Source organism: Vombatus ursinus, unplaced genomic scaffold, assembly GCF_900497805.2.
Source record: "Vombatus ursinus unplaced genomic scaffold, bare-nosed wombat genome assembly UNPS02014863.1, whole genome shotgun sequence".
NCBI classification, from domain to species: domain Eukaryota; kingdom Metazoa; phylum Chordata; class Mammalia; order Diprotodontia; family Vombatidae; genus Vombatus; species Vombatus ursinus.
Genome location: NW_020954641.1, coordinates 27,616,718 through 27,643,775, shown reverse-complemented (window position 1 = coordinate 27,643,775; position 27,058 = coordinate 27,616,718). Strand labels below are relative to the sequence as shown.

General features: G+C 44.4%; 1 protein-coding gene across 4 annotated transcripts in view; it reads left to right on the top strand.

Annotated features, from left to right (window-relative positions):
- Window positions 1-24,461, top strand: part of LARP1 (La ribonucleoprotein domain family member 1) — a 58,753-nt gene extending 34,292 nt beyond the window's left edge. The window contains exons 4-19 of one of the 4 annotated variants that reach the window (XM_027841706.1): window positions 1,198-1,372; window positions 1,523-1,642; window positions 1,797-1,979; window positions 2,475-2,637; window positions 3,850-3,994; window positions 4,206-4,380; window positions 4,581-4,750; window positions 12,225-12,602; window positions 13,060-13,183; window positions 13,386-13,591; window positions 14,372-14,478; window positions 15,634-15,785; window positions 16,433-16,577; window positions 18,175-18,284; window positions 18,481-18,608; window positions 20,239-24,461. In XM_027841706.1, the coding sequence (XP_027697507.1) occupies window positions 1,198-1,372; window positions 1,523-1,642; window positions 1,797-1,979; window positions 2,475-2,637; window positions 3,850-3,994; window positions 4,206-4,380; window positions 4,581-4,750; window positions 12,225-12,602; window positions 13,060-13,183; window positions 13,386-13,591; window positions 14,372-14,478; window positions 15,634-15,785; window positions 16,433-16,577; window positions 18,175-18,284; window positions 18,481-18,608; window positions 20,239-20,436 (2,679 nt within the window). In that variant the 3' untranslated portion in view covers window positions 20,437-24,461. Of the gene's footprint in view, window positions 1-1,197; window positions 1,373-1,522; window positions 1,655-1,796; window positions 1,980-2,474; window positions 2,638-3,849; window positions 3,995-4,205; window positions 4,381-4,580; window positions 4,751-12,224; window positions 12,603-13,059; window positions 13,184-13,385; window positions 13,592-14,371; window positions 14,479-15,633; window positions 15,786-16,432; window positions 16,578-18,174; window positions 18,285-18,480; window positions 18,609-20,238 lie in introns of all 4 variants that reach the window. The other 3 variants (XM_027841707.1, XM_027841704.1, XM_027841708.1) reach the window with 3 other exon arrangements.
- Window positions 24,462-27,058: the final 2,597 nt, after the last annotated feature.

The window sequence follows — 27,058 nt, the reverse complement described above, 5'->3', positions numbered from 1 at the left end:
TGGCACAATTGAACTCATCTTGTATATACCCTCCTCTACTAACTCAGTTTCTTAGCCTTTGACTTTAAGAAGCTAGAGTCCAGAAGAAAGATAGGGGTGTGGTAAGAAATGGGTGGTATAAAAGTGAAGTTGTACTGGAATGCTACTATATCTACTTCCATGATCTGGACTAAGCACATTCCCCAGTCTCTAGCCAGAATGGTTTTGGGGACCTGAATTCCAGGTCAGGAGGGACCAAGAATAGCTTCCCCATAGACTGTGGGCCTTAGATTGCCTTGTTAGGCCTTCGCTGTTCACCAGTTTCTTTATTCCATTCTGCTATTCTGGGACTGCAGGCTGGATAATCTTCCTGGCCAGGCCTCTAGGCTGTGACTGCCAATGTGCTCTAGTCTCTCCCTCAAAAGCTGTTTGCGGGTGGGTAATGTGACCCTGGGTCTGGCTTTTCCCCAGCTTTCCCACAGAGGGGAGATCCTTAGTCCCTTCAGGCCCTAACTTGCCCAGGGCTCTGCCTCTCAGATTAAGTAGCCAGCAGACCTGTGTATAGAGTAGTAATAATAATAAGGTAACAGTAATGACTCAATTCTGTAATGCTTCAAGATTCACAAAGTATTTCAGGAAGGCTGTGAGGTAGACAAGGCGATTATCCCTATTTTAACAGATGAGGAAGCTGAGGAACCAAGAGGTTTACCAAGGATCACATAGTAAATGTCATCTTGGATTCAAATACTGGTCTTCTGACTAATTTAACCAGAAATTATCTCCCATTTTAAAAGTAATAATAATAATAATAGCTAGAAATTTTGTAGTGCTTTAGAGTTTGCGAAGCACTTTGCATGTATGATCTCATGTGGTCTGCATAGTAGTCCTGTGAGGGAGGCGCTATTATCTCCTTTTACAGATAAACTGAGGTGTGAGAGATGTTAAGTGACTTGGCTGGGGTCACACAGCCAGTCGATGTCTGAGGAAGGATTGGAGCCCCAGGTCTAGCACCATATATTGTACCCCACCTAGCTATAGAAGAAACTCCCAGAGTTTAAGGTCTCTTAAACTACTCAGTATTTCCCTTTCAGCACACTCCACTCTGTGGGGTGCTATCTAGGGAAACATGGTGGGTCAGGGAAGGTTGCCTCTGCCCCTGACTGATTTACTCTCTCATCTACTGAATCATTTGTGAAGAGCCCCTTATTTCTCTTCCAGCCCCAGCCCCATAAGCCAGCTCCACTTCGCAAACCACCCCTGAAGAAGGACATGAAGGAACAGGAAAAAGGAGATAGCAGTGACAATAAGGAAAGTCCAAAGGCCAAGTCAGATGAATCTGGAGAAGAAAAGAATGGGGATGATGATAGCCAGAAAGCTGGACAGAAGAAGAAAGGTAAGGGGCCTGACTCCTGGGAAAGACCAGACCTATAAGTTGGGCATTCTATCTGTGGGAAGTGTTGGTCTTGAAGGGGCTGGGAAGAGGTGTCACTGAAGAGCCCCCCTCTCCCCTAACGGTGTTTCACGTGCTCACGATGTCCCCCAGGGAGCAAACACAAGTGGGTTCCATTGCAAATAGACATGAAGTCAGATGTGGCCCGGGACAAAACTGCTTTACGTACCAACCGCCAGAATGAGCAGCTTCGCCACCCGTCTGCCAGCCGTGGTGAGGTCAAAGGTACCTGAGAGTGTTGCTGGGTGGGGAGGACCTCGTGGTGGTGGGCTGGAGAGTGGGAAGCTTTTAGGGGTAGATAGGAAACTGGGGAAGAAAGGAGCTATCCCCCAGGTGGATGAACCCCTCCCCTCCCCCTTCTCTCCAGGACTGAGCCAAGGTCCCCCCTCTTCCCCGGGGTGGCATCCGGACAACAAACAGGAAAGGGCCTGGCCCGACCATGATGAGACGTCAAGCGTGAAGAGTGAGGGGGGAGCCATTCGGGGCGCGTTCCGGGGCCGAGGCCGGGGCCGAGGCAGAGGCCGGGGCCGAGGCCGGGGCAACACTCGATGTACGTGAGAGCTGAGAATGGGGTGAGGGGAGTAGGACTGAGTGCATAGGCTGTGGGTAGGGAATGTTGAACCAATCCCCTTTCTTCTCCCAGCCAAGCTGAGGTCATCAACAGAATGTAATTCTGGATTCCTCTTGTGACCTTCATATAGATTTCAGAAGACCTGGGAGGGTCCTTAAAATGCAAGATAGTAGAACTGAAAGGGGTCTTCAACTATTAGAGCATAGTGTCTAGAACATCTCCAGAGAGGTTGTGACTTGTCTAAGGTAGTAGCAGGGCCAAGTCTGGAATCCGTGTCTTGGGACTTGCAAAATGGTGGTCTTTTACTTTTCCGTGTTTTCATCTTTGTCATCCATCTGGGCAGAACACTGACACCAGCCTGATTTTGTTCCCTCAGCAGCACCTGTCTGTTCTTCCCAGGAAAGTTCCCTAACAGGGAAAGTTCCTGTCCTCTCATGGCGTGATAACATCCTTCTCTTTTCTCCCACTCCACAGCCCACTTTGATTACCAATATGGCTACCGAAAGTATGACTGCTCTGATGGCTCTCGCACCCCCAAGTACCAAAGTAACATCACCTATTACTTTGACAATGTGAGCAGCAATGATCTGTATAATGTGGACCAGGAGCTGCTGAAAGACTACATTAAGCGACAGATGTGAGTTGGGGTTGATGAGGGAGTAGGGAGAATGATTATGCTCTGGGGATGGTGGCAGGGAGTTCAAAGGTCCAAGGTCGGTTTCTGGTGGAACAATAAGATGGTGTGTGGTAGTGGAGAGTTTATTCTGTATTTGGAGTCATGAGACCTGAGTTCAAATATGGATTCTTCTGCTTGTTCGTTGTGTGACCCAGGACAAGTCACCATCTCTGAGTGTCAGTTTTCCTATCTGCAGATGCGGAAGTTGAACAGATCTCAGAAATTTCTTCTAGCTCTAAACCTGTGATCCTGTATTTTACTCTGCCCTCCTTAACCTTGTCAGGCCATGTCTATTCAAGTCAGCAACATGGAGTGTCTGCTTTGTACCCAGCTCTGTGCTAGGCACTGAGAGGGGAGGGAGGGTACCAGTTAGGAAGGTACTCTTTGATTTCAGAGCATAGAGTCCTCTTGGGGAGACAAAGATAGTGTGTCCAGAGGTTATGTAACAGCATGAAAGTGTATGATTAATAATAACTAGCATTGAAGGTTTATAAAACAGCATACATGGATTATCATTTATTTGATCCTCACAAAAATCTTATGCAGTAGGCACTATTGTCAGTTGAAGCTGAGCAAAGTTAAATAGCTTGCTTAGGGTCACTTGGTTAGTAAATGTCCTAGGCAAGATTAGCTCTCTTATCTACTATACCACCTAGCTCCCTCATTGCACATCTGTAGGTTAGTCTAGGATCATAGATAGAGAGCTAGGAAAACTGAGGCACAGGGATTTGGTGACTTGCTTAAGGCCACTCAACTAATATCTGAGATGGGATTTCAACTTAACATTTTCTTATTCTAAGAGTAGTATGCCATACTGGTACAGTGTATTACATCTCTACTACACCATACTGCTGCTTATTTTATTAGGTGGTCTCTCTCTTTTCTCTGTGTGTGTGTGTCTCTCTCTCTGTGTCTCTCTTTCTGTTTTGTCTCTCTTTCTGTCTCTCTCTTTCTTCCCCCTTTTTTATGGGAGGGTTCCATTCTTGGGGTACAAGGCCTTTTTGAGAAGTGAAAGATTTAAGTGCAGGAAAAGGCTGTTGAAGCACTATGAGAAGGAAAATTTCAGTGCATATTATTGATCTGTGGAGAGTTGTGTGCAGAAAAATCACTGTGGGGTCCTTTGCCCACTCTCCCCTCTTACCTACTTCTCTTTCTTCCTTCCTGGGTGAGTAGTGAATACTACTTCAGTGTAGACAATTTGGAGCGAGACTTCTTCCTGCGGCGTAAAATGGACAATGATGGTTTCCTTCCTATCACCCTCATTGCCTCCTTCCACAGAGTGAAAGCCCTCACCACTGAAGTGGGCCTCATCATCCAGGTGCCAGGGAATAGGGGGCACTGCAGGGAATGGATAAAACAGTTGAGGACCTGGAGGGAGGAGGGATCCTGGCCTTGGGGGGTGGGGGGGAGAGCCTGCTTCCGTTTGCACTGGTGATTGCCCCAGAAACATGCCCATTTTCTAGAATTCTAATGGGGTCTGACCAGCTGTAGGGGGAGTCTTGTCACTATTACCCACATTCCTCCTTTAGGCCTTAAAGGATAGCAAGGTGGTTGAGATTGTAGAGCAGAAAATCCGGAGAAAGGAGCAGCCTGAGAAGTGGCCTCTACCAGGACCCACAATGACAGATTACTCCCAGACTGACTTCTCTCAGCTCATCAACTGCCCTGAGTTTGTGCCCCGACAGAGTTTCCAGAAGGAGACAGGTTGGTGGGGGGAGGTTGGAGAGGTGGGAAGCAGAGCTGGGGAGACCACCTATGGGAAGGTGTTACATACTGCCTGAGAGGGAGGACTGCAGGGCTTAGGCAGCAGTTCATAAATGTTCTTCATGGTTTCCTTGGAAAGAGGAATGGGGGCCGTTCAAGATTTAGGCCCAAGTGTATTCTAATGCCAGCACTCCCTCCAGAATCGGCACCGGGTTCTCCCCGATCGGCCACTCCTGTGCCAGCTAAGACAGAAGAGGTCAGCAACCTAAAGACGCTACCCAAGGGCCTCTCAGCCAGCCTGCCTGACCTAGATTCAGAGAATTGGATAGAGGTGAAGAAGAGGCCTCGGCCATCTCCGGCAAGACCCAAGGTTGGTATTGACTCCACCAGCAGCAGTGTGGGTGGGGGGTTGGACAGGCTGTAAAGACCTTTGTTCTTTTTGCTTTGCCATGTCCACTCATCTGGGAAGTTTCTGTAATCCGATGTTTGTTCTACAGAAGGTTGGAGGGCCTTGAGGCCGGTGTGTTCTAACCCTTGCTTGCCCTGTCCATCCTCATTTACTCCCTGCTCCCTTTCCTCATAGTGTCTTAGTCTTAACCTGTCTCACTCCAGCATGGGATGACCCTGATGTGCCAGCGCATGCACATAGATATCCAGGTGTGTCAGAACAGTGAGGCTTCAGAGTCCCAGTGTTGGAGGTGGAACCACATTCCAGAAATCCTACACCCTCAAGGGTTCCTTGAGGACCCAGACCTTCCTAGATGGTTGCAGACCCTCCTTTGGTTTCTTGCCATAGCCCTTGATTTTTAATAGTCCTCAGTCACTTCTTCTCAAATTTAAACCCCTACAGGGCTTCAGTTGAAACCACTCTCCTCTTGCTTTCTCATCAGAAAACAGAACTATCCCCTATTAAAAGCCTTTCTAATATACCTGAAGGGAAGTTGTTTCATCACCTTTGAAAAGGTGTTAAGAAGATTTGTTTCAGTCTCCATTTTGCTCTTAACCTAAATCACTTTGTGGCTTTGGGCAAAATGACTTCTCAGTTCCCTCCTCTATAAAATGAGAGGGTTGGACTTATTTTTAATTTTTTTGTTGTTTGTTTTTGTTTTTCTGAAATTAACGAATATTTACAAACAGGATCATTTCTATATACAAAGAAGAACAACAGAAAAAGAGGATTGCCTATGAAACCACCAGTCTCGACGTACAGCTTGCATATCTTTTCAAAGTTATTTAATAAATTGAATACGTTCGTTTCAGAGCTGTCCTGCTTGTCTGTGCCTTCCTCCAAACCCCCCCTTCTGTTCTTTTTTCTGCATTTAAAAAAAAATGCAGTGACCCTCTTTCCTCTTTTTTTTTTTTTTTGCATCACTATTGTTAGTCTTCTCTTCTCGTCCCATATCCCACCATCCCTCCTCTTCTCCCTCCCACCCTTACCCCACTCCCACTTCCAAAGCACCTTATAACAAATAGGCAGAATTAAGCAAAACATCCACACATTGTCCATATCTGAAAAGATGTCTCAGCCTATACCTCCAGTCCCCTGTGTCTCTGTTGTGCAGACCCACCCACTCGTAGCAAAGGTGAAGGTACAAGTTGCATTTTCTTGTCTCTTATTCTCTTGGCCATTATAAGTATTGCAGCCTTCAGCTGTGCTTTTTTTCCCCCTCTTTTTATTTGTTGTTTTATTAGTCTCATATATACTCTTTTCCCAATTGTGTTTTTTCACTCTATCAGTTCTTATAAGTCTTCTCATGTTTCTCTGTATTCTTCACGTTTCTTATTTCTTATGGCAAAGTAATATTCCATTACATTTGTGTACCACAGTTGTTTAGCCCTTCTCCAGTCATTGTACTTCAACTCTGTTTCTGGTTCTTTGCAAGCACATGTACACATGTATGTGCTTGGGCGCGTGCATGCACACGCGCACACACACACACACACACTTTTATGAGTATTTTGATGTGTGTGCAACCTTTCTGTCTTTGACCTTCTTAGGGTTACCTAGCAGCAGGATATCTGGATCAGATGGTATAAGCATAGTCACATTTTGTAGTAGAATTCTAGATGGCTTTCCACATTGGTTAGACCAACCCACAGTTCACCAGCAGAGCATTTAGAGTTTTGTCTTTCTGTGGTGCTTCCAGCATTGCCTAGTTTCCTTTCATCTTCTTGGATTTAATGGTTTTTAAATCAAAAATTCTAAATTACTTCTGAAATGGATCCAGCTACCTCTTCTGGAGACTATCTTGTGGCCTGTCTGCTCTCTACTCATGAGGTTTTCACGTCTCTGGAGGCCAGAAAGAAACCCCAGTGAGGTGTCTTTCAGATGAACTGTGACCCTCTGACTGACAATTTGGATCAGACTGGCTCATTTACCCTTTTACCACAGTGACTTATCCATAGCCACAGTAGTTTGCAGTTACCATTGCCCCTTCAGTAACATAAGGAAATTGGAGCCAAATCTCCCAAATGATCCCAGAAATCTGGTGCAGTTCTAAGAGTTCAGACTAAAGACACACAGTGTCTTCTACAAGCAAAAGAATGAAAAAGGAAATGGAATTAGAGCTTGTGCAGTCATGAAGGGCATGGATGAAGCAGACGTGTTTAATACTTTGCTTGCACTATATAAGCATTTTTTAAAATTTATTTTTAGTTTTTAACATTCACTTCAGCAAGATTTTGAGTTCCAGATTTTCTCCCCGTCTCACCCCCCCCAGCCCAAGATGGCATGCATTCTGAATACCCTTTCCCCTAATCTGCCCTCCCTTCTATCCCCCCCCCCCTCTTATTCCCTTTCCCTTCTACTTTCCTGTAGGGCAGGATAGATTTCTATGCCCATTTCCTGTATTTCTTATTTCCCTATATAAGCGTTTATTAAGGTGCCTACTATGTGCTGGCACTAATCTAGGCATTGGAGATACAAAAGCAAAAGTGACATTACTTGCTTTTAAGGTAGTTTCCATTCTAATGGCAGACAGAAACGTACATGTATAGATATGTGTTTAGATAGACATCATGTATATACAGATACACAAAATAAATATTAGGTAGTATAGGGAATGCAAGGGTACTAATAACTGGGAGAATAAGGAAAGGCCTGATAGAGAAGGTAGTGTTTGGGCTGAGTCTTGAAAGAGACTATTCTGGGAGGAGGAGGTGAGGAAGGGGGTGCATTCTAGGCATGAGGGACAGACAATGCAAAGGTTGTCATTGGGGAACAACAGAAGTGCCAATTTTACTGGACTGGGGGTCCATGAAGAGCGATGTCTAGTAAGGGTTGAAAGGTGGTTTGGGGGGCCAGTTGTAGAGGGTTTTCATTGCCAAAGGAGTTTCTGTTTTCATCCTAGAAACAGTAGAGAACTACTTTTTAAGTAGAGAAATGACAGACCTATTCTTTACAAAAATCACAGATTATTTAGTGGATGGACTGGACTGTTGAGAGATCTGAGGGAAGGACATTAGAATACTGTTGTTATAGTTTAGTTGAGAGGTGATAAGGGCTTGGAACTAGGGTGGTTGCTATGTGAGAGGGTGCTCTTTAACTCTAAAAAGAACTGGGTTTAGTATGAAGGAGAGGCATTAATACCAAGAGAGCTGACATTGAGCCTCTGATACATACTGGCTGCATAGCCTGGATGTGTCATTTAACCTCTCTTGGCCAGTGGTCTCCTAAGTAGGGGCTGTGGCATCACTCCCAAAGAGTGTACGCAATCTGAGAGTGGTTAGATAGATTACATCCCACTCTCCCTGTAATAGACATTTGTGAGGCTTCTCCAACAACCACACCTACCCTTATTCCTCAGTACTTCCCAGCTACCCTCTTCCCCTAGGGAAGTTATAACTTAACCTCTTATCTGGACACCCTCAGCAACAACTGAGCTGGTGCCACGGGGAAAATTGGCCCCTTTCCCCTCACATCATCTCACCACTGTGAAGCTTTGCATTCTGGAACATTGATAGGTAAGAGCCTCACTCTTCTATCATTTTCCTCCTTTTCAGTATGGGTGGAAATATTAGATGAATTTCAGTCTCAGAAACGCAGACCTCTCAACCCTTTCTCCCTCCAGACTTTCCCCTCTTCTAATTCTCTTACTGTTTTCAAGGGCACCATCATCTTTCCAACCAACCATATTGGTACTCTTGATTATCTTCAATTCTTCATTCTCCCTCACACTACATATCAGTTGGCACATCTTGTCGTTTTCTACCTTCTACCACATTTTCCTCCATTTCTTTCTTTCTTTTTTTTTTTTTTTTGTTTTTGTTGGGCAGTGGGGGTTAAGTGACTTAACCAGGGTCACACAGGTAGTGTTAGGTGTCTGAGGCCGAATTTGAACTCAGGTCCTCCTGAATCCAGGGCTGGTGCTCTATCCACTGCGCTACTTAGCTGCCCCCCATTTTTTTCTTTCTCTTAGACAACTACATCTTAATTTAGAACCACATTTTCTCTTGGACTGTTGCAGTAGCTTCCTACTTGGACTCCTAATCTTAGATCTCTCATGTCCATCGTCCATATAGTGACCCTAGAAAATTCAAATGGCTTGTTGACTCTAAGATCAAATGTTATTTTGTCTTTTATCAAACTTTAAAAATTTCAATTTTTTTAAGGTTTTGTAACATCAATATAATAGCATGTATCTATAGTTTATAATTAAAATATTACAGATATGTGCTCAAAATGTTTTGCTTAGGATGCATTTTCAAAGAAGTTTGGATGTTGCTCCTCTATGTAATTCTAAGACTGTATTTCAGATAAGGTACTGATCTGCCTTGGTAGAGGGAGTTTCCTCACCAGGGAGTTTCTTAAACCAATTAAATCAGTCTCTCTCCCTGTAATGGAATTTTTTACCTCATAAAGTATGGAACAGCCTAAGCATACAGATAGAATTTTAGATAGAATTTTAGTCCTTTCTATAGTGACCAGTTGGCGAATACTTACAGAGTGCTCTATTATATGCTAGAAGTGGCAAGGGGGAAAGAATATTGGATCAGACACCATCCAAGATAATGGAATATATGGGAGTAGTGTAGCCAAGCTCTTTCCCACAACCACTCAACAGTAATCTAGAAACACCAGCTTTATGTTTTTGGAAAATCCAAGAAAAAAGCCACAGTCATTTTTCTAGCCCAAGTTGGTATACTAGAGATCTGCTAATAGGCTATAATGCAGAGCATTTCAGCACAGGGTTTGTACAAGAGCCTTTCATGGCTGTGCATCCAGGCAGGAAGAGGTCCCCACAGTTGGGACAGGGGCCTGACCCTATACGGGGACAAGAAATGGGTGCTAGCTGACAGCTCTGCATCTCACTACCCAGTGTGCTGAGTCACGGATCTGGTGCAGACTGAGGAAAGGGGACTTAAAGTGTTGGTCAAGAGCAAGGAAGTATTATGGATCGTAGGCTGCATACTCAACAAGTTTTAGATATAGAAAGTAAATAGCTGTGTGACTTAAACCAAGAGCAGAGCAAGGTCTCAGTTTAACCCAGCCTAGTCTGAAGCCTGCACCGGAATAACCAGGGTAGGAATCCCATACGAAAGGGGAACCTGCAGTTCTGTCACTAAACTTACAAGGCTTCCCAACTAGATAAGTGGGCAGGTCCAGCAACACTCCACCTTAACTCCAACTAGGGACAAACCCACATGTCTGTTCAACAGCTCAGACCCAAATCAGTGCAAGCAGACCCAAATCAGTGCAGAGATTAGACCAGGGGGCAGCACCCAGACTTCCCTCTGGATCAGACTACTTTGGGGACCCTGAAAACTTGCAGGTCTCCAGCTCGTTCCTGAGTTCCTAGGATAAAGAAGGCAGCAGCAGAACCAACCCAAACATTCCTTCCAGAAGCATACAGAACCTAAAGTCTGACATCAGGAAGTGGCCTTCATAGAGGGAACAAATAAAATTCTGCTGTAAAACATTTTGTGAGGGAAGCCCCAAAAGGAAAACATAGGTTGGGCACAAGTTTGACTAAAATTCCTGTAAGAAATAAACAAGGTTTTGTTTTTTTTTTTGAAAGGTAAAGATATTTTTAGAAAAGAATGTGAACACAAGAGGGAAAAATTGGAAGGGAAGTGAGAACTGTGGAAGAAAGAATTTAGAAAGGAATTAACAGCATGGCACAAGAGAAAAAAATCATGCCCAAGTAACAAATTCCCTAAAAATTAGAATGGATCAAATACAAGCTAATGACTCCATGAGATAACAAATACTCAAAAGAGTTACAAGAATGAAAAAGAAGAAAATGTAAACTATCTTGGGGGGGTGGGGAACTGACATGGAAAACATCAAGGGGAGAGAATTTAAAAATCATTGGATTGGATTAGCTGAAAACTATGACCAAAAAAAAGTTTAGACATAGTATTTCAAGAAGTTACAAAAGAAAGACTGCTCATATCTCTCATAACCAGAGGCCAAGGTAGAAAGGGATTTTTAGTCATCTTCTGAAAGAAACTCCCAAATGGAAACTCCTAGGAAGATTATGGCCAAAATCTAGAGCTTTAAGGTAAAAGAAAAAATATTATGAAAAAATTTAAGTTCTGATGAGCCACAGTCAGGATCGCACATGGTTTAGGAGCCAACTGATGTAAAGAAACAGCTTGTAATACTATATTCCAGAAGCAAATGGTACAAGCTTTATTATGCATCAAAATTGAGTATAATCCTATAGAGGGAAGTATTATTATTATTAAAGATACGGTTACTGCCTTCCACAAATTTATAGTGTATCCCTGGATTCATAATTATATATAAGTGAACCAGAGTAGCAGAGGATATCCCTTAGCATTAAGGTCAATAACAGATGATGATCCTGCTCTTCCATGTAGCCTTATAATCGGTCTCTCAACCTCTGGTTTCCTTCTAGTCAAATTTTCTGAATGATTCCCCAAATCCTCTTTTTATATTTTATTTTTGGAGGCAATGGAGGTTAAGTGATTTGCATAGGGTCACACAGCAGTAAAAGTGTCTGAGGTCAAATTTGAACTTGGGTCCTCCTGACTCCAAGGCCAGTGTTCTATCCACTGTACCACCTAGCTCCCCCCCCTCCAATACTCTTCTTAAAACACAGGTCTGACCACGTCACTACCTTAATCTAAAATCAAAATTCACTCTGACATTCACAGCCCTTCGGGATCTGGCTTCAGTCTGTCTTTCCAGACTTACTGTACATTTCATTCATGTGTGCTTTATTCCAACCGAACTGACAGATTTGCTCCCTGAATTCAACATTCCCTTTTCCACCTTGACCCCTTCTTTGAAATGTTTATTCGAGGCTTGCATAAAATGCCATCCCCTCTGTGCACCTTTTCCTAATTCCCCTAATTTTTCGCTCTCCTTCTTCACGTGTGTATTTATCTGTTTACATGTTAATAGCTTCTAATATAGTGATTCTTAAACCTTTTTTGGTGTCACGGACCTCTTCAGCAGTCTGAATCCTGTGCACTCAGAATTAGGTTGATGGCCCCTAGTTTAAGAGTCGCTGAGCCTTGTAGACTATAATCTCTTTGAGAGATGAGGACATATTTCCTTTTTGTCTTTGACTAGCAACCAGACCAGTGTTTTGTATATTAAACAAAGTTGACCAATGTTTATTAAATAAGTGAATGAAATATCCCCTGGGTTAGAGACAAAATTTGGGGATGATAGGTGCATTTATAGACATTTGAAGTCAATGAAAGTTTGGGTTGTGCCTCGAGATGAGGTCCTTCAAAGTTTAAAAATAAATAGGGAAAGTGTTTATACTGGTAAATGCCGTAGTCATCTGGATGGTCAGTTTAGGAAGCTGTTCTAAGAGCCCCATATAACCACATAGGCCTTTACCCTCCTACCCTGCTATGTCTTTCAGAAAGCAGAGGAGCCCAAATTCCTGCAGCAAACAGCTCCACTTCAGCAGCTGAAATCCAAGGACCAAGATGAACCCGAAGAGTTGGACTTTCTGTTTGATGAGGAGATGGAACAGATGGATGGGCGGAAGAACACCTTCACTGACTGGTCAGATGAGGACTCAGACTATGAGATTGATGATCGGGATGTCAACAAGATCCTCATTGTCACACAGACTCCACCTTACTTACGACGCCACCCTGGGGGTGACCGTACTGGTAACCATACCTCTCGTGCTAAGATGAGTTCAGAACTGGCCAAAGTTATAAATGATGGGCTCTTCTACTATGAGCAGGATCTGTGGACAGAGAAGTTTGAGCCTGAGTACTCCCAGATCAAGGTGAGAGCCTGGGGCCGCATCAGGGGCAGGAAAAGTGAGGTTTAGCCAGAGATTGAGTCTCATGTCAGTGGAGCTGTACAGAAGCATTTATCTGAGGGACTTTGTGTCATGTAGCAAGACCACGGCATAATTTATGGGTCACCCCAAGGTTCATGAAGTTAAGAATTGTTGAGGTATAGAGGGATGGACTTGATTTGGAAAGACTTCCTGGGAAGAGTGGCTTCCATCCTACTTTGGACCATACTGTGATTGAGGGGTAGGTTATAACTAATCTAGTTGGATGGCCACTCCTCCTAGCATAGCCCTGAGGCAAAAGGATTCTGTTCTCAGATGGAGAATTAACCCCACACTGGTTCTCTCTAGAAGATCCTTAATCGGGGGCCGTGCTGGTATCGCCAGACTGTCTCCTGACCCTTGTTCCTCTTTTCTTCCCACTTTTTGCTGCCCCTCTTTACAGCAAGAAGTTGAGAACTTCAAGAAAGTCAACATGATTAGCCGGGAACAGTTTGATACATTGACCCCTGAGCCCCCTGTTGACCCCAATCAAGAAGTCCCACCTGGGCCTCCACGATTCCAGCAAGGTAAGTCAGAGGAGGTCAAAGGTAGGGCTTATTCCAGTCCTAGCAAAGTGATTTTAGAAGTTTACTTTGTGACTTCAGGAAAATTATTTAACCTAACTGGGCCTCAGTTTCCTGGTCTGTAGTGAGAGGTTGAACTAAATGACCTCTAAGGCCCCTTAATACTGTTCATTCCCTTGATGAGTCCTTACCACCACATCCACAGTTCCCACAGACGCCTTAGCCAACAAGCTGTTTGGTGCCCCTGAGCCCTCAACCATTGCCCGATCTCTGCCAACCACTGTCCCAGAGTCGCCGAATTACCGTAACACCAGGACTCCTCGGACCCCCCGGACCCCCCAACTCAAAGATGCAAGCCAGACATCCCGATTTTACCCAGTGGTGAAAGAAGGACGAACGATAGACGCCAAGGTGAGAGGCTTCGATCCAATTCAACCTCAGTTTTAAATGAAATTAAATAAAAAGCATTTGTTAATCATTTATCTTGTCCTAAGCATTGTACTAAATGTTGAGGATACAAATACCGAAGTGAAAACAGTCCCTCAAGGAGCTTACATTCTAACAGGGAGAGGTTATGTACAAGGGAATGGGGAGCTGGGGTGGGGGGAGGGAGTTAGAAGGATAGTGAATGGAGCTATAAGAGATAAGATTGGTCTACACTTTACAAGAGCACTGGCAGTAGTGATTGGACTTAACTTGAAAGAGTGGGGAGAGCACAGACGGGGATAATTAGGTTCAAATCCTACCTCTGGCACTTAAAAGCTGTGTGACCCTGGGCGGGTCACTTAATTTCTTTGGAAATTTTCCTCAGTTTTCCTTTGTAAAATGAATACAGTGGTAGCTAACAGCACTTGTCTCAGGCTAGTTATGATACTTAAGTAACATATATAAAGTATTTTGTGAACTTCATAGTGTTCTACAAAATGTTTTATTTTTCCCTCCTAATTCAGCCTGTGGCTGCTCACTTCTGCAGTACAGCAGAAAGTGATTTGGGATTGAGATATTCCTGACAAACCGTGTGTGACCTTGGATTATGCGTTTATAGTCTTGGGCTCCATTTTCTCCATTTGAAATGGAGGTGTTCTGAGGACCAAAATTATCTTAAAGCAGATACAATTTAAGGCCCTCAGAAGACTCACGACTTTACTAGCTAAATTAATTAATAATAAATCCTGGAATAACCTCTTACAGATGCCCCGAAAAAGGAAGACACGGCATAGTTCAAATCCACCCATGGAGTGTCATGTGGGATGGGTCATGGATTCCCGTGAGCACAGGCCCCGGACAGCTTCCATCAGGTATTTTGAAGTTAGAGGCAAGGCTGTGGGAGGGGTATTCTTTGAGAGAGACACAGGCATCTGGGATGATAGAGTATCCACGTAGGTGAAAAGAGATTGCAGAGAGGCACCTCTTTTATCTAGAAGGAAGGGTAAAGACTGGGAAGGTATTTGATCAGAGTCTGAAATCAGGAAGGGACTAAGAGGATGGGCAAGAAACTACTGATCAAATCTTAGACACTAGGGATAGGTGACTGCCCTTTGAATTCTGAAGGAAGTGGCTTTATTTCAGATAAGAAAAAGTAGCATTTTACATAGTGGAGGTAGAAGTTAGGGAACTCTTATTCTAAGTGATGGTACGGGCTAGAAATATAAACAGTTTCATGAAGAATTCTGAATTTGTGAATCAGGTATACTCTATGTTATTAAGGGATGTTATATGTTTGAAAAAGTTCCTAACTCTTTGAGATCATGCTGGGAGAATAAGGTAGCCCTTTCTTCCATGCTGCCATCATCAAGGCTAGTTCAGGGTGTTGGCCCAGAAGAACCATGCCTCTAAGCTAAGAAGAGGCCATTGGAATGTGTTCATTCATTTAACAGACATCAAGTACTGATAACATACAGTGCACTTTGCTAGGTACTCAGGTAGGTAAGACATAGAGCTCATACTCTAGTAGGGGAGAGAAGACGTGAAGGATATAAAATTCTTTGGGATGAGTTTAGGAGGGGGAGATCACTTAACAACTGGGGACTGACTGGTGGGGATCCATGAGGACCACAGTGCACATAGTAGGCATTTCAGAAATATTGCATTATATTGTAACTTTGACTTTGTGTGATGTAAAGAGCCTTGGACTTCTATCTCTGACACTAACCAACTCTCTTAATAGTTAACTTGACTTTTCTGAAGCTGTTTCCTTTCTAAAATGTGGAAGTTGGGATAGGAATGGTCCTGAGTCTGTGGATGTGAGGGTTAAGTGTGTTTGGGCCTGGAGAGAGAGGCAGGCCTTCCAGAACGAGGAACAGCATAAACAAAGGTGAAAAGACAGCGAAGTTTGCTGTTGGTGGTTCCTGGAGCACAGCCTCAGGTCCTCCCCTAGGAAGAAAGAGAACAGTTTTAAGAGGCTGAGGAGAATGTGGGGTAATAAGGCAAGTCGTATATGTTGGTTCCCACAGCTCCAGCCCCTCTGAGGGCACGCCAGCTGTTGGCAGCTATGGCTGCACCCCACAGTCACTACCCAAGTTCCAGCATCCTTCCCATGAGCTGCTCAAAGAGAATGGCTTCACACAACATGTCTACCACAAGTATCGTCGGCGCTGCCTTAACGGTATGAGACTAGAACTGTGGTTGAGGAAGAGAGCAGCGTGAGTCAGTCCACCGGGTGCCAGGCCCTGTGCTAAGTGCCAAGAATACAAAGAAAGGCAAAGGACAGGACTTGACCCCAAGGAGGGAGAGAGACAACGTGCAGAACTATGTACATACAAGATAAATACCAGATAAATTGGAGATTGTCAACAGAGGAAGGCACTAGTATTAAGGGGAATTGGGAAAGTCTTCTTATAGAAGGTAGGATTTTAACTGGGTCATGAAGGAAAACGGGGGACAGAGGTGAGGGTTATTCTCTAGCTATTAGGGAGTAGGAGGGAGGTGCTGTCCATCTCTGTCTGGAGGAGAACCAGAAAAATTGCATTGGCATTGCAGCAAGAGAGGTGCAGTTCAAACCGGGTCCAGAAGGAGAGTGGACCTTGGTGTGCTGGGGACACTCCTTTTTTCCCTGATTGGCTAAGGCTGTGGGTGTGTGTGGTGGGGTGTGGTTAAAAGGACCTTAGAGAGATCTCTTCTGATTTAGGCTAGGGTGGGAGGCATGGATGGGGTGTGGGCAGTCAAGATGGTAGTTGGGAACTGGCTGTCTCCTCATGCTGTGCTCCAGCAGAACCGTTACCCTAATCCTTTATCCTCTTCCCCTGCTCACAGAGCGGAAACGGCTAGGCATTGGCCAGTCCCAGGAGATGAATACCCTTTTCCGTTTCTGGTCCTTCTTCCTCCGGGATCACTTCAACAAGAAAATGTATGAAGAGTTTAAGCAGCTGGCTGTGGAAGATGGCAAGGAGGGTTACCGGTGAGATGGCAAGCAGAAACTTAGCTGTGGATTAGGCAAAAAAAGGAAGGAAGCTAGGAGAGGAGGATTTGGGGGTTGCTCAAGCACCTTGTATTTATATAGTGATTTAATTCAGCAACTCTTAATGAAACATGTGCTTGCTCTACTGTATAGAAGGCCCAGTGCTGGGAGAAGTGTTCCCTGCCTTCAAGGTGCTTGCTTGGACCATGCACAGATAACTATAATACGTTAGATTTCATAAAAAATTCTGCTTCACCACAACATTCATTCTCTCACGTCCTGTTGAATAATAGGATTTTAGATTTGGAAGGGACTAACCTAATCCAGGCCTTTCCCGCCAAAAATTGAACCTAAATTTGCCTTTTTGCAACTTCTGCCCCTTATTTCTGCTAGATAGAGTCTTAATTCTTCTACCTAATACCCCTACTAAGACTTGAAGACAGCTCTCATGACTTGAAGGTTTAACTACAGTTCTTTCAAAGTATACTCATACCACATTAACACAAGGTCCTTCATTAACATTGCAGTGTTGCCCTTCCTGTATCAAAGAATTATAACTTTAGAGCTGAAACTTTAACTCTAGACTTTTAACTCTAACTGAAACTAACTTGAGGTCATCTAATTTAATCCCCTCATTTATAAATAAGGATACAGAGGCTCCAAGTGAAATGACAGGCCTAAAGTTACACAGCTAGTCATGGGTTCATCCTAAGTATCCATCTGTATACATAGGGGATTTTCTTTTATCTCATCAGAAAGATTGTAGTGGAGGCAGCTAGGTGGTGCAGTGGATACAGCACTGGCCCTGGAGTCAGGAGGACCTGAGTTTAAATCTGGCCTCGGACACATAACACTCACTAGCTATGTGACTAGGCAAGTCACTTAACCCCAATTGCCTCATCAAAAAAGAAAAGAAAGACTGCAGTGTACTATTGTGGAAAGAGCATTTGGATTTAAAGTTAGAGTACATGTGTTCCAAAGTTATGGCTCTGCTACTTACTTGTATGTTAATTGATTTACCATCTGCCTGGGCCTGGATTCCTCTTCAATAAAATGGGAGGCTTGAACCTTGACCTTCAAAGTCCTTTCCTCTTTTTATCTGTGCTCCTGTGATCTGTGCTTCTGTCTCTGACATTCACTTTATCATCAAGTCAACCTCTCTGAGCCTCACTTCTCTTACCTGTAAAAATTGGAGTAATGATACCTATATCATGGGTTTGTTCCCTCTCCCACCCATTTCCACCTTTTGAAGTAGCACTTGTCTTTCAGAGGCCTCGGTCCAATATTCTTTGCCTTGAGCAAAATCCCTTCCCCTCCACAAACAAGAAGTGATTCTGCCCTATAGGAACCCATCACATAGCTTTATAAATCTCGAGTTCTTGCATATTTTTACTACTAATGATTTTTATTTTATTTCTTCCCTCACAACTCTGTCAAGTTATGGGCCACATTAGTTTTCTTTGTCTTCCACTATACTTAACTCAAGGCCTTGCTCATTAAATGTTTGCTGATTTGATTCTTAGAGGGGAAAGTGATGCTGTCCCATTTCACAACTGAAAAAACTGAGGCCTAATTTATGTCTTCTGCTCTTTTATAGGTATGGTTTGGAGTGCCTTTTTCGATATTACAGTTACGGTCTGGAAAAGAAGTTCCGACCAGATATATTCAAGGATTTCCAGGATGAGACTGTGAAGGACTATGAAGCAGGTAGGGAACTCAGAGTGGACTCTTGAGTTAGTGGGTTGGGGGAAAAGAGGGATCAAGAGCCCAGGTCTCTAGATTTCTTGAGACTTTTGAGTCCACTTGATCAAAGGTCTAGGCTAGCATATGGCCAGATTCCCCTGGAGTCAAGCCTGCAGGCTCTCTAGGCCTTGCCAGTTCTAAACCTTTTGTCTTCCCACAGGGCAGCTGTATGGGCTGGAAAAGTTCTGGGCCTTCTTAAAATATTCCAAAGCCAAAAACTTGGATATTGACCCCAAACTTCAAGAATACCTCGGCAAATTCCGACGTCTAGAAGACTTCCGAGTGGATGTGAGTGAATTTTGCCACCTCTCCCCACCCTGGCATTACTCTGTGTGTGTGTGTGTGTGTGTGTGGCTGCTCTCTTGGTCACTGGATTGTAGCTTGGAAGCTAAAAGGATTGTTAGAGGCCTTGTAGACCAACCTCTCATTTTATAAATTGAGGATAGGGAGCCCCAAAAAGTTAAATGACATACATGCCCAAGGTCACACAAGTGTCAGGGCCAGGATTCATGCCCATGTCTTGACTGAAAAATTAGTGCCCTTTTTATTGTACAGCTTATCAATGTCCTTTCTAGAATGTGATGCATAGAACTAAGTGCTGTGTTCCAAAGGTTGTCTGCCTGAGCCGAGCAGTCTCTTGGCCTTCATTTCCTTGCCTAGAGGTTGGACGGAATGATTTCTGAGTCTCATCCAACTCTGTTCTCTGAAGGTCCATCCTTTCTGAGTCTCTGACATCATGCCATCTATGCCCGTCCCTATCTCTGTGAAAATGCCCCAACACTGACACCCAGTGGTTGGTCCTGGTTATTGTAATTCAGTCTGTCTAGGGAACCCAGATTCTCTCTGTCCTTTTGAGGTTGCTAGCGAAGTTGAGTGATAGCGCCACCTGTGGCGTTGCACATGAGACTAGGTACATAGAGGCAGAAAAGGGGAGAGTGTTTTCAGGAATTGTATAGTCCAGTTAAGGGGAGAGAAGACTTAGGTGCCGAAAAGTACAAATAAGTTACCTTTCAAAGATGTAGGCTGAGACAGATGCACTTGGAGGCAAGTGTTTCTGCTTGTAACCCTTGGGATTTCATGGATTTCAAGCATCAAGCTAAAGACATATAGGTTTCTTCCTGCAAGGCGTTATGACTCTTACGATTATTAAACTTGAGTGAGACCCTTATTCTAGTGCTGAAGCTTGAATGAACCCCAAAAGGTGTTTAGTGGGGTCCCAAGGAAAGGGGGTTGGCTGTAGACTGACACTTCTCATAGGGCTGCAGGGTTAATAGTAATCTCAGTTGATTTTTTATAATGTTTCTGTGAGACAGGAAACAGTGGAGCTGTTATTATATCTGTTTTACAAATGGTGGAGCTGAGATTTGGGGCTTAAATAGCTTGCCAAAGGGTACCCACAAAATGAAAGTGTGGGCTGGAAACATAAATATAGAGCTGAGAGGGACTTTTGATAGCATCTTCTAGTCCAATCCTATATAAACATAAGAAACAGACTCAGAGAGGTTAAGAAACTTGGCCAACATCAGATTCCTAAACGATAGTGCTAGGATTTGACCCCATGTCCTTTGACACCAAATTCAGGGATATATAATGTATATATACACATACGTGTGTGTGTGTGTGTGTGTGTGTGTGTGTGTGTGTATGGAGAGAGAGCTTCTCATTGGATCGGGAGCTAGAAGGGACCTCAGAAGTCATCAAATCTAAACCCTTTCACAGTTTGCCCAAGGTCTTCACAGGTAATAGGCTCCCAGTCTGTGATTTGAACCCATGTTCTCTTGATTCTAGAACCAGTGCTTTCTCTTATACTGTGCTTGTCTCCACTCTGGGTGATATTGCCTTGAATGAGGAAACAATGGGAAAGGGGGCATTAGTTGTACCCCAGTCTCATGTTGGTCCCGTATCCTTTCTGTTTCAGCCCCCCATGGGTGAGGAAGGCAGCCACAAGAGGTACGCAGCGCCGGGAGGAGAAATCAGGAAACGGTATCCGTCCCAGTCTTCCAGCAAACCGGCCACAGCACCCAGCCAAACCCATGTCCCACTTGCCAGCCAATCTGCAAGGGAAGATGCCAAAATATCAAGCCAGCCCTCAGACATACAGACTTTGGGAAAGTGAAGGGCTGTTTCCCACCTGGACTTGGGGAAGGAAGGGGACATAGAAGGTCATGAGAATGGAGAGGTTGGAATGAAGGTGGACAATCCAAGAACAGGCCACTGCAGTGCACGCAACTTGACAACAAGAGACTGGCTTCTGGCCACTGTGATGACCCATCAAAAGGAGACTCCCATCCCCACCCCTCCCTTTCCCTCACAAGTCTTCATGTCTTAGCTTATTCAGCCCGGGGTGGGAAGGGGAGAGTTTGAGAGAGTTATAGAGATATATATATATAGATATATATATATGTGTGTGTGTGTGTATATATGAGTCTGTGTGTATATCTATATGAGAGATACAGATGTACACACACACGCATATATGTTGTTTTAAATTATTGACAGAATTTCGTCCATATTACCAAAATAACTCTTCAACCCTACAGCTGGCAGCCCATGGCCCCTGCTACCTGGTCCCAGAGACTTTTTCCTCTCTTCTTCCCCATCAGTTCTACTATGCAGCCTGCACAGAGCCCTAGAGTGCCATCCCATCAACCCACCCCATGCTGGCGTTATCCTGTGGAAACTGCCAATCACGGTCAAGCGGAGACTTCTCCCATGGGGGAGCTATGGACCTGCCTGGCTCCTCGGAGAATGATCTACACCTTCATCTGGTGGCCTTTCCCACCATTCTTAGTCCCTTCCCCCAGCCCCTTCCCAAGCCTCCCATCCCTGCTTTGCCCTTCGGACCTGCAGACCTTGGAGGAGGAAACCAAAGGATCCAGCCTGGGGCTGGCCCAGCGAGTGGCTGCTTGGGGAGGGAAGGCAGGGCCCTCCCTCTCTCTCATATATACTTTCCAATCCCTAACCCCTCCCCAAGCCCGGAGAGACGCTGCTCACTGAAGAAGAGAACCTGTTAAAAGATGATTTATTTTATTTTACTTTTCTGTCCCTTGAAAAATGACAAAAAAAGGACAAAACTTACCACAAAAGACCAAAAAAAAAAAAAAAACCCCACCCCAACCCCAAGCCACAAAAAGCGACTTCTTGCCCTTTGTTCTTTTGTCCTTAAAAATATTTAAAAAAGTTGCCTTATTGTGGAGTGGGGATTTGACACACACACATGCCTGTTTTCCTCTGTGGAGTCAGAAACCTGGCCTGGGATCACAGACTAAAACTGACTTGACATCAGGAGTTCTTGCTCTGGTCCTTGGCTGGCTGGATATAACTGAGTTTCAATGGGCTGGAAATCTTGGAACTGAGATATCACCTGCACAGCATCCTTCTCCCCCTGCCCCCCACCCCCTGTGGCTGGAAAGGAGAGCCACAGCTGTGGAGGGGGTGGTCGCCCTGGATACCTGCTGATGCATAGTTTGAAGCTGACATTCTGTGTATGTACTGTGCTGTTGTCACGCCGCGTGCCCCCCCCCCATACACCCTGCCTTTTTTTTCATATACCTCCCCCCAGGGTCCTGAACATCTGTTGAGAGGAGATGTGGGCCCCAGGATGACACCCCCACCCCCCACCTCCCCATCCTCTTGATTTCGATCAAGGAAAGTGGCATCATGGGTGCCGGAGAATCAACAAGCTCTAGTCTTGTGTCAGCTCCTGCCTTTTGAACTCCATGTGCTTCCTATGGCAGTAGGGGGTGGGGGCAGAGTATATTCTCCCCGGTTGCTGGGGTGGCTAGAGGGGTGGGTTGAACTGGCCATAGAAGACAAAGTTTTCTTTGTCCTTGTCCCCAATTGCTCCCATCTCCTGGAAATAGTCCAGTCTGTTGAAGTCTGGAGCCATGGAGTAGGCTTTGGCCTCCCCTAGAAGCCAAGAGATTTCTTCTCTACTGTGTTTCTCACGGTACATATGTATTTGGCCCCTGCTACTTGTCCTCTGCCTAGTTCCCTAACTCCGTATCTGCTTGGCCCTTGGCTACCCCGCTCCCCAAGGGAAAAATGTGGCTATATTTGTGTATGTGTCAGGGGTGGGGGAGTGTTATAAAAGTCAGAATTGGGAGGGAATCTCCCAGGACAGACCTCCCCAGCCATGTAGTAAAGGTTACACGTGGACCTGATGCTGTAGCAGCCACTTAGCTGCTAACCATTCGTCAGGTCTCTGGGTGATGATGGAACTAAAAGAATGAGTGGAGCAGCCTTCTACCATCATGAGCAAAGGTGGGTGATGGGTAGCAATTAGGTCCCTTCATAATCAGAGAAGAGTGGAGGAAAGGAAGCACAAAGGGAAGTGAATGTCTTGAGCACTTTCAATCTTACTGTTAAGTTGCCATCTCCCACCCCCACTTTTTCCCCCAGGCTCTAGAGTTTCATCTTCCTTTCTAAGTCCAAATCAATATGTGGAGGGTAGGAGACCACTTAGTAGCAAGCCATTGATAGAATTAGCCTCTATTGCCCATTGTTGGACTGGAACTAGCTTTTCTGCTAAAGGGGCCTGAAATAGCACCCCAAGTTTTATTTTGTTGTTAGCTGCTCCCCCACTCTAAAAGCATCTTAGGTTTTGTCCTTTTTGTTATGTGTGACCCAGGAGCTGGTCTGTAAGCTCCTCCAGCTCTCTGGGGGCTCAATCACGTCTGAGGCAGCAGAGTTGGCAGTGGAGGCGAGTTTGCCTAGCCTTCACCAGGGCAAGGGTTTCTGAGGCCCCCTTGCCCTGGTCTGGTGCTTGCCTTGGCAATGGACTCCACTGGGCATTTACCCCCAACTTTATCCTTCCCTCCTTTCAGACTGACTAGCCCTGGTACTGTATCTCTGATGCCACAGCAACCTCAAAAGCTCAGTCCTCTGCCATACTTGGGGTTGGAAAGAGGGAGGGCCAGGATGAGCTAGAGGCAGGGTAGCTTCCCACGTCAGCCCTCCTACAGTGGCTGGATACCCAGGTTGCCTGCTGGGATTTCCCTGTGACTGCCTCACAGTCTACTTGGCTCAAGCTCCAGTTATCTGGATTCCGCCCTTGAGCCCATGGTGGGAGTCTTGTGAGACTACCCTCTTTGGTCTCCCTGACTCTCCTTACAAGGAAACTCCCTAAAAGAATGTTTTCTGGGTGGGTATGTCAGCACTACATCTCAGCTCACAGGTGGGGTTGGGTGGGGGGAAATTTTTTTTTAATGTTTTAGGGGTTAATGTTTCAAAGAGTAGTTTACATGTTCACTTTCTGAAGACACTTGAATCTAGGACCGACTTATCTGTGACAAGCATGCCGGGGCGGGGGGGGAGGCTAGGACCTCCAGGCCTGCCCTTCCATCTCCCTTCAAGGACCCCAAGACCTGAGTCACAAAGCAGCTCTTCGTTTCTTCCACAGTCCCCACCCACCCCATCCTCTACCCCATACAAAACAAAAAGTCGTTCTGTGTCCTGGATGGTTTCGTTTATTTTCCTTAGGTTGGCTTGTTCCAGTAAGAACTTTGGTATTAGCCTCTGAATAGTGCCTCTTGTCCATTCCACCCTCTGCTCTAGTTTGGCAACTGCTAACCTTCCCTCCTGGTTTGTCTTTTGGAGAAGATGCACTACCAATTCAGATATTCCTCCATCCCCAGCCTGGTCATCTGTGACTCAGACATGGATTGGTGCTGAGCCCTCTTGGGAAAATTTTGTTTCATTACATTGTAACTCTTCCCCTTTCTTGAAATTTTGCTTTTGCAACAGGAAAAAAAATCCCTGGCTGCTCAGAGAAGGGGGAAGCCTGCCCACCTGGGGCCAGGGATACAGGGGTAGAGGGGACAAGCAGGGGCCAGTGACTGAGCTACACATGTATAACTTCACCAGAACTCGGGCAGAGAGCTTTGATAGTATGGCTCCTCCCAAATTGGAATCCATTGTCGTCCCAGGTCAGAAGGGGATCACTTGACTTCCCCCTCAAAAAAAAAAAAAAAACTGCACCCCTCTTCAGCCATGTTGATGGTAAAGGCAAAACTCAATAGCCTGTTTCCCCACCAGAGAGGAAAACGTCGTCCAGCTTTGCTGTAAAGGACCCACCTTTCCCTGATAGGACATAATCTTACCATGTGCTAGAACATCACATTTAAAAGGACAAAAAAAAAATGTAAGATACTTGAATGAGCTTGTATTATAACATTAATATTATTCAGAGTATCTGCTTTCCAGGCTGATGTGATTCATTCATTATTCTAGTAACGCTTTAGTCCTTTGTAATTTGTGGTAATTATGCTTTTTCCTTTTTAATACAAAAAAATGTATAAAAATAAAAATTTCAAAAGACCATCATGGTGGCTGCTTTCTCCCACCCCAGAATGGGAGTAGGGATTGGTTTGGATTGGGGGTGACGGATAGAAGGATGGAGAGCTGTTCCTGAGCTGGAGAAAGCCAACCACAGGGCAGGAACTAGGAAGACTGTTAAAGTAGAGATTGAATACAAAAGATGGTTTTTGTAGGCAGGTTGAGTTGCCCATTGGCAGCAGCGATCAGGGAAGTGTGTCTGTGTTTTATGTGGTCATATAAGATGTGCTGTAATGTGCAGTGGCCAAGTTGAGGGAGTGAAACATGGTGGGAAATGGGCATTTCTCCCCTTGTATCCACTTTTCCTCCATATCTTTCAGTTCTGAACTTTGCTCTTTTGGGAAGTATGAGGTGGAGAACTTGAAAATAACATCGAAGAATCTTAAGCCTGCCTGTACCTTTATTCCTGTGCCGTGAGTGTTGGGGTGGCTGATATTGTACCAGTTAGAGTAACAGGAACCTCAGAAGGGATATTTATGATTAGTTCTGTCTGTAGTCTGTTTGAATGAGTTGGCATAGTTGAAATGGATACCCTTTTTTTTATAACATGGACCCATTGACTTTTCAAAGGCCCCAATGATAGCCTTATGGCAGGAATCCAGGAGCTAGAAGGACATTAAGACATTCCATCCAGCCTCCTTCCCTTCTGACCAATCAATGCCCAAACCACAGGCAGTGATTTCGATGGTGTTATTGGCAGCCATGGGTGAGGTCAGAGAAGAATCAAGGCAAAGAGAGGGTTACCAGACATACATCTGACACTGTCTTATCCTTGTTTAGAAGATGGGAAAAGGTGAGCAAGATGACAATACAGTTATGAGTTAGTAACTGGTTGGTTAATCAAGTATCAAATTAATAGGCTGTATTTCAACTTGTGGGGTATCTTTAGAAGAGTGCCTCAGGGGTTTTGTCTTTGGTGCCTGTGTTTAATATTGTTTATCAGTGACAGGAATAGAGTATAGGTGAGGATGATGGAAAGATAGCTGCAATGTTGGATGACAGAAGCAAGATCCCGAGGTCTTGACAGGCTAGACTGGTTGGCAAAATCTGCTATGTTGACAGGTAAATGTAAAATTCGGTTAAAAAAAAAATCAATTTGTTGGGCAAACAAACGGTTCATGTTACTTCTAGTAGCATGTAAGCTCCTTGAGGGCAGGAATGGTTTCATTTTTGTAACAGCCCCCACCCCACCATGTAATATGGTACCTTCCTACTTTTTTGTTGAATACAGGGGAAAAAAAAAAGACCGTGGAGTCATAGTGGACTAGATAGAGTATCGTATTCAGTTCTGAGTGCCATGTATTAGGAAAGGCATTGATTGATACAAGAGATCCAGGATGGTGAAGGCTTGAAATCAAGCTCTTCAAATACTAGTTGAATGAACTGAAGTGGTTTAGTTTGGAGAATAAAAGGTTTTGGCTTTTAGCTATCTTCACATGTTGGAAAGACTGGGGATGAAACTTGTTTTACTTGGGCTTGTAGAGTAAAATTAGAACAACAGATGAAAATTGGCTCAGAACTGCCTAACTGGTTGTTCAGAAGTGGCATGGACTGTTTAGAAAGGCAGTGAGTTGCCTCTTAACTTGAAATTCTCAAACAGAGGCTAAGTGACCATTTTAGGAAAGAATATGATAGAGGGGAAGCAACTAAGTGGCTCACTGAGCTTAGAATCAGAAAGACTCATCTTCATGAGTTCAAATCCAGCCTCAGACACTTATTAGTTATGTAACCTTGTTTGCCTCAGTTCCTCATCTGTAAAATGAGTCAGAGTAAGAAATGGCAAACCACTCCAATATCTTTGCCAAGAAGATCCCAAATAGGGTCACCAAGAATTGGATGCAACTGAACAACAACATACAGAGGATCCGTGTAATTAGGGTTTGGAATGGATGATTTAAGAGAGGCAAGGAGGGATACAAGGGCCAAAAAAAGAAAAGGAGAGCCACATGTTGGATGATCTGCTGATAAGACCATAGTTTGCCTGCTCATTGATCGTCTACATCAGTGGTAGAAACAGGGGCCACTAAACTATACATAAAGATCTCTGCCAGTGCATGTTGACTTAGAAAACCACATATTAACATTATCTGTGTTATTTTGTGTTTATTTTGTTAAAATATTTCCCAATTACATGTTAATCTGGTTCTAGCAATGCTCAGTGTTGTTCACAATATGTTTAACATACCTGATCTACATCAGTCTTTTTCCTAGTATGGTTCACAAGGGAATTAAAATGTGGGGTGAATAACATGTGACATCTGAACTTTGGTTTCTAGCATGACAAATGACTACCCCTGTGGGCCTCACTCATTATGCCAGGTAAATTTTTCAAAAAATTATTTTAAGACATTACTTTGAAAGTATTTTAATTGAAGGAAATAAGATTTATATCCCCATCACTC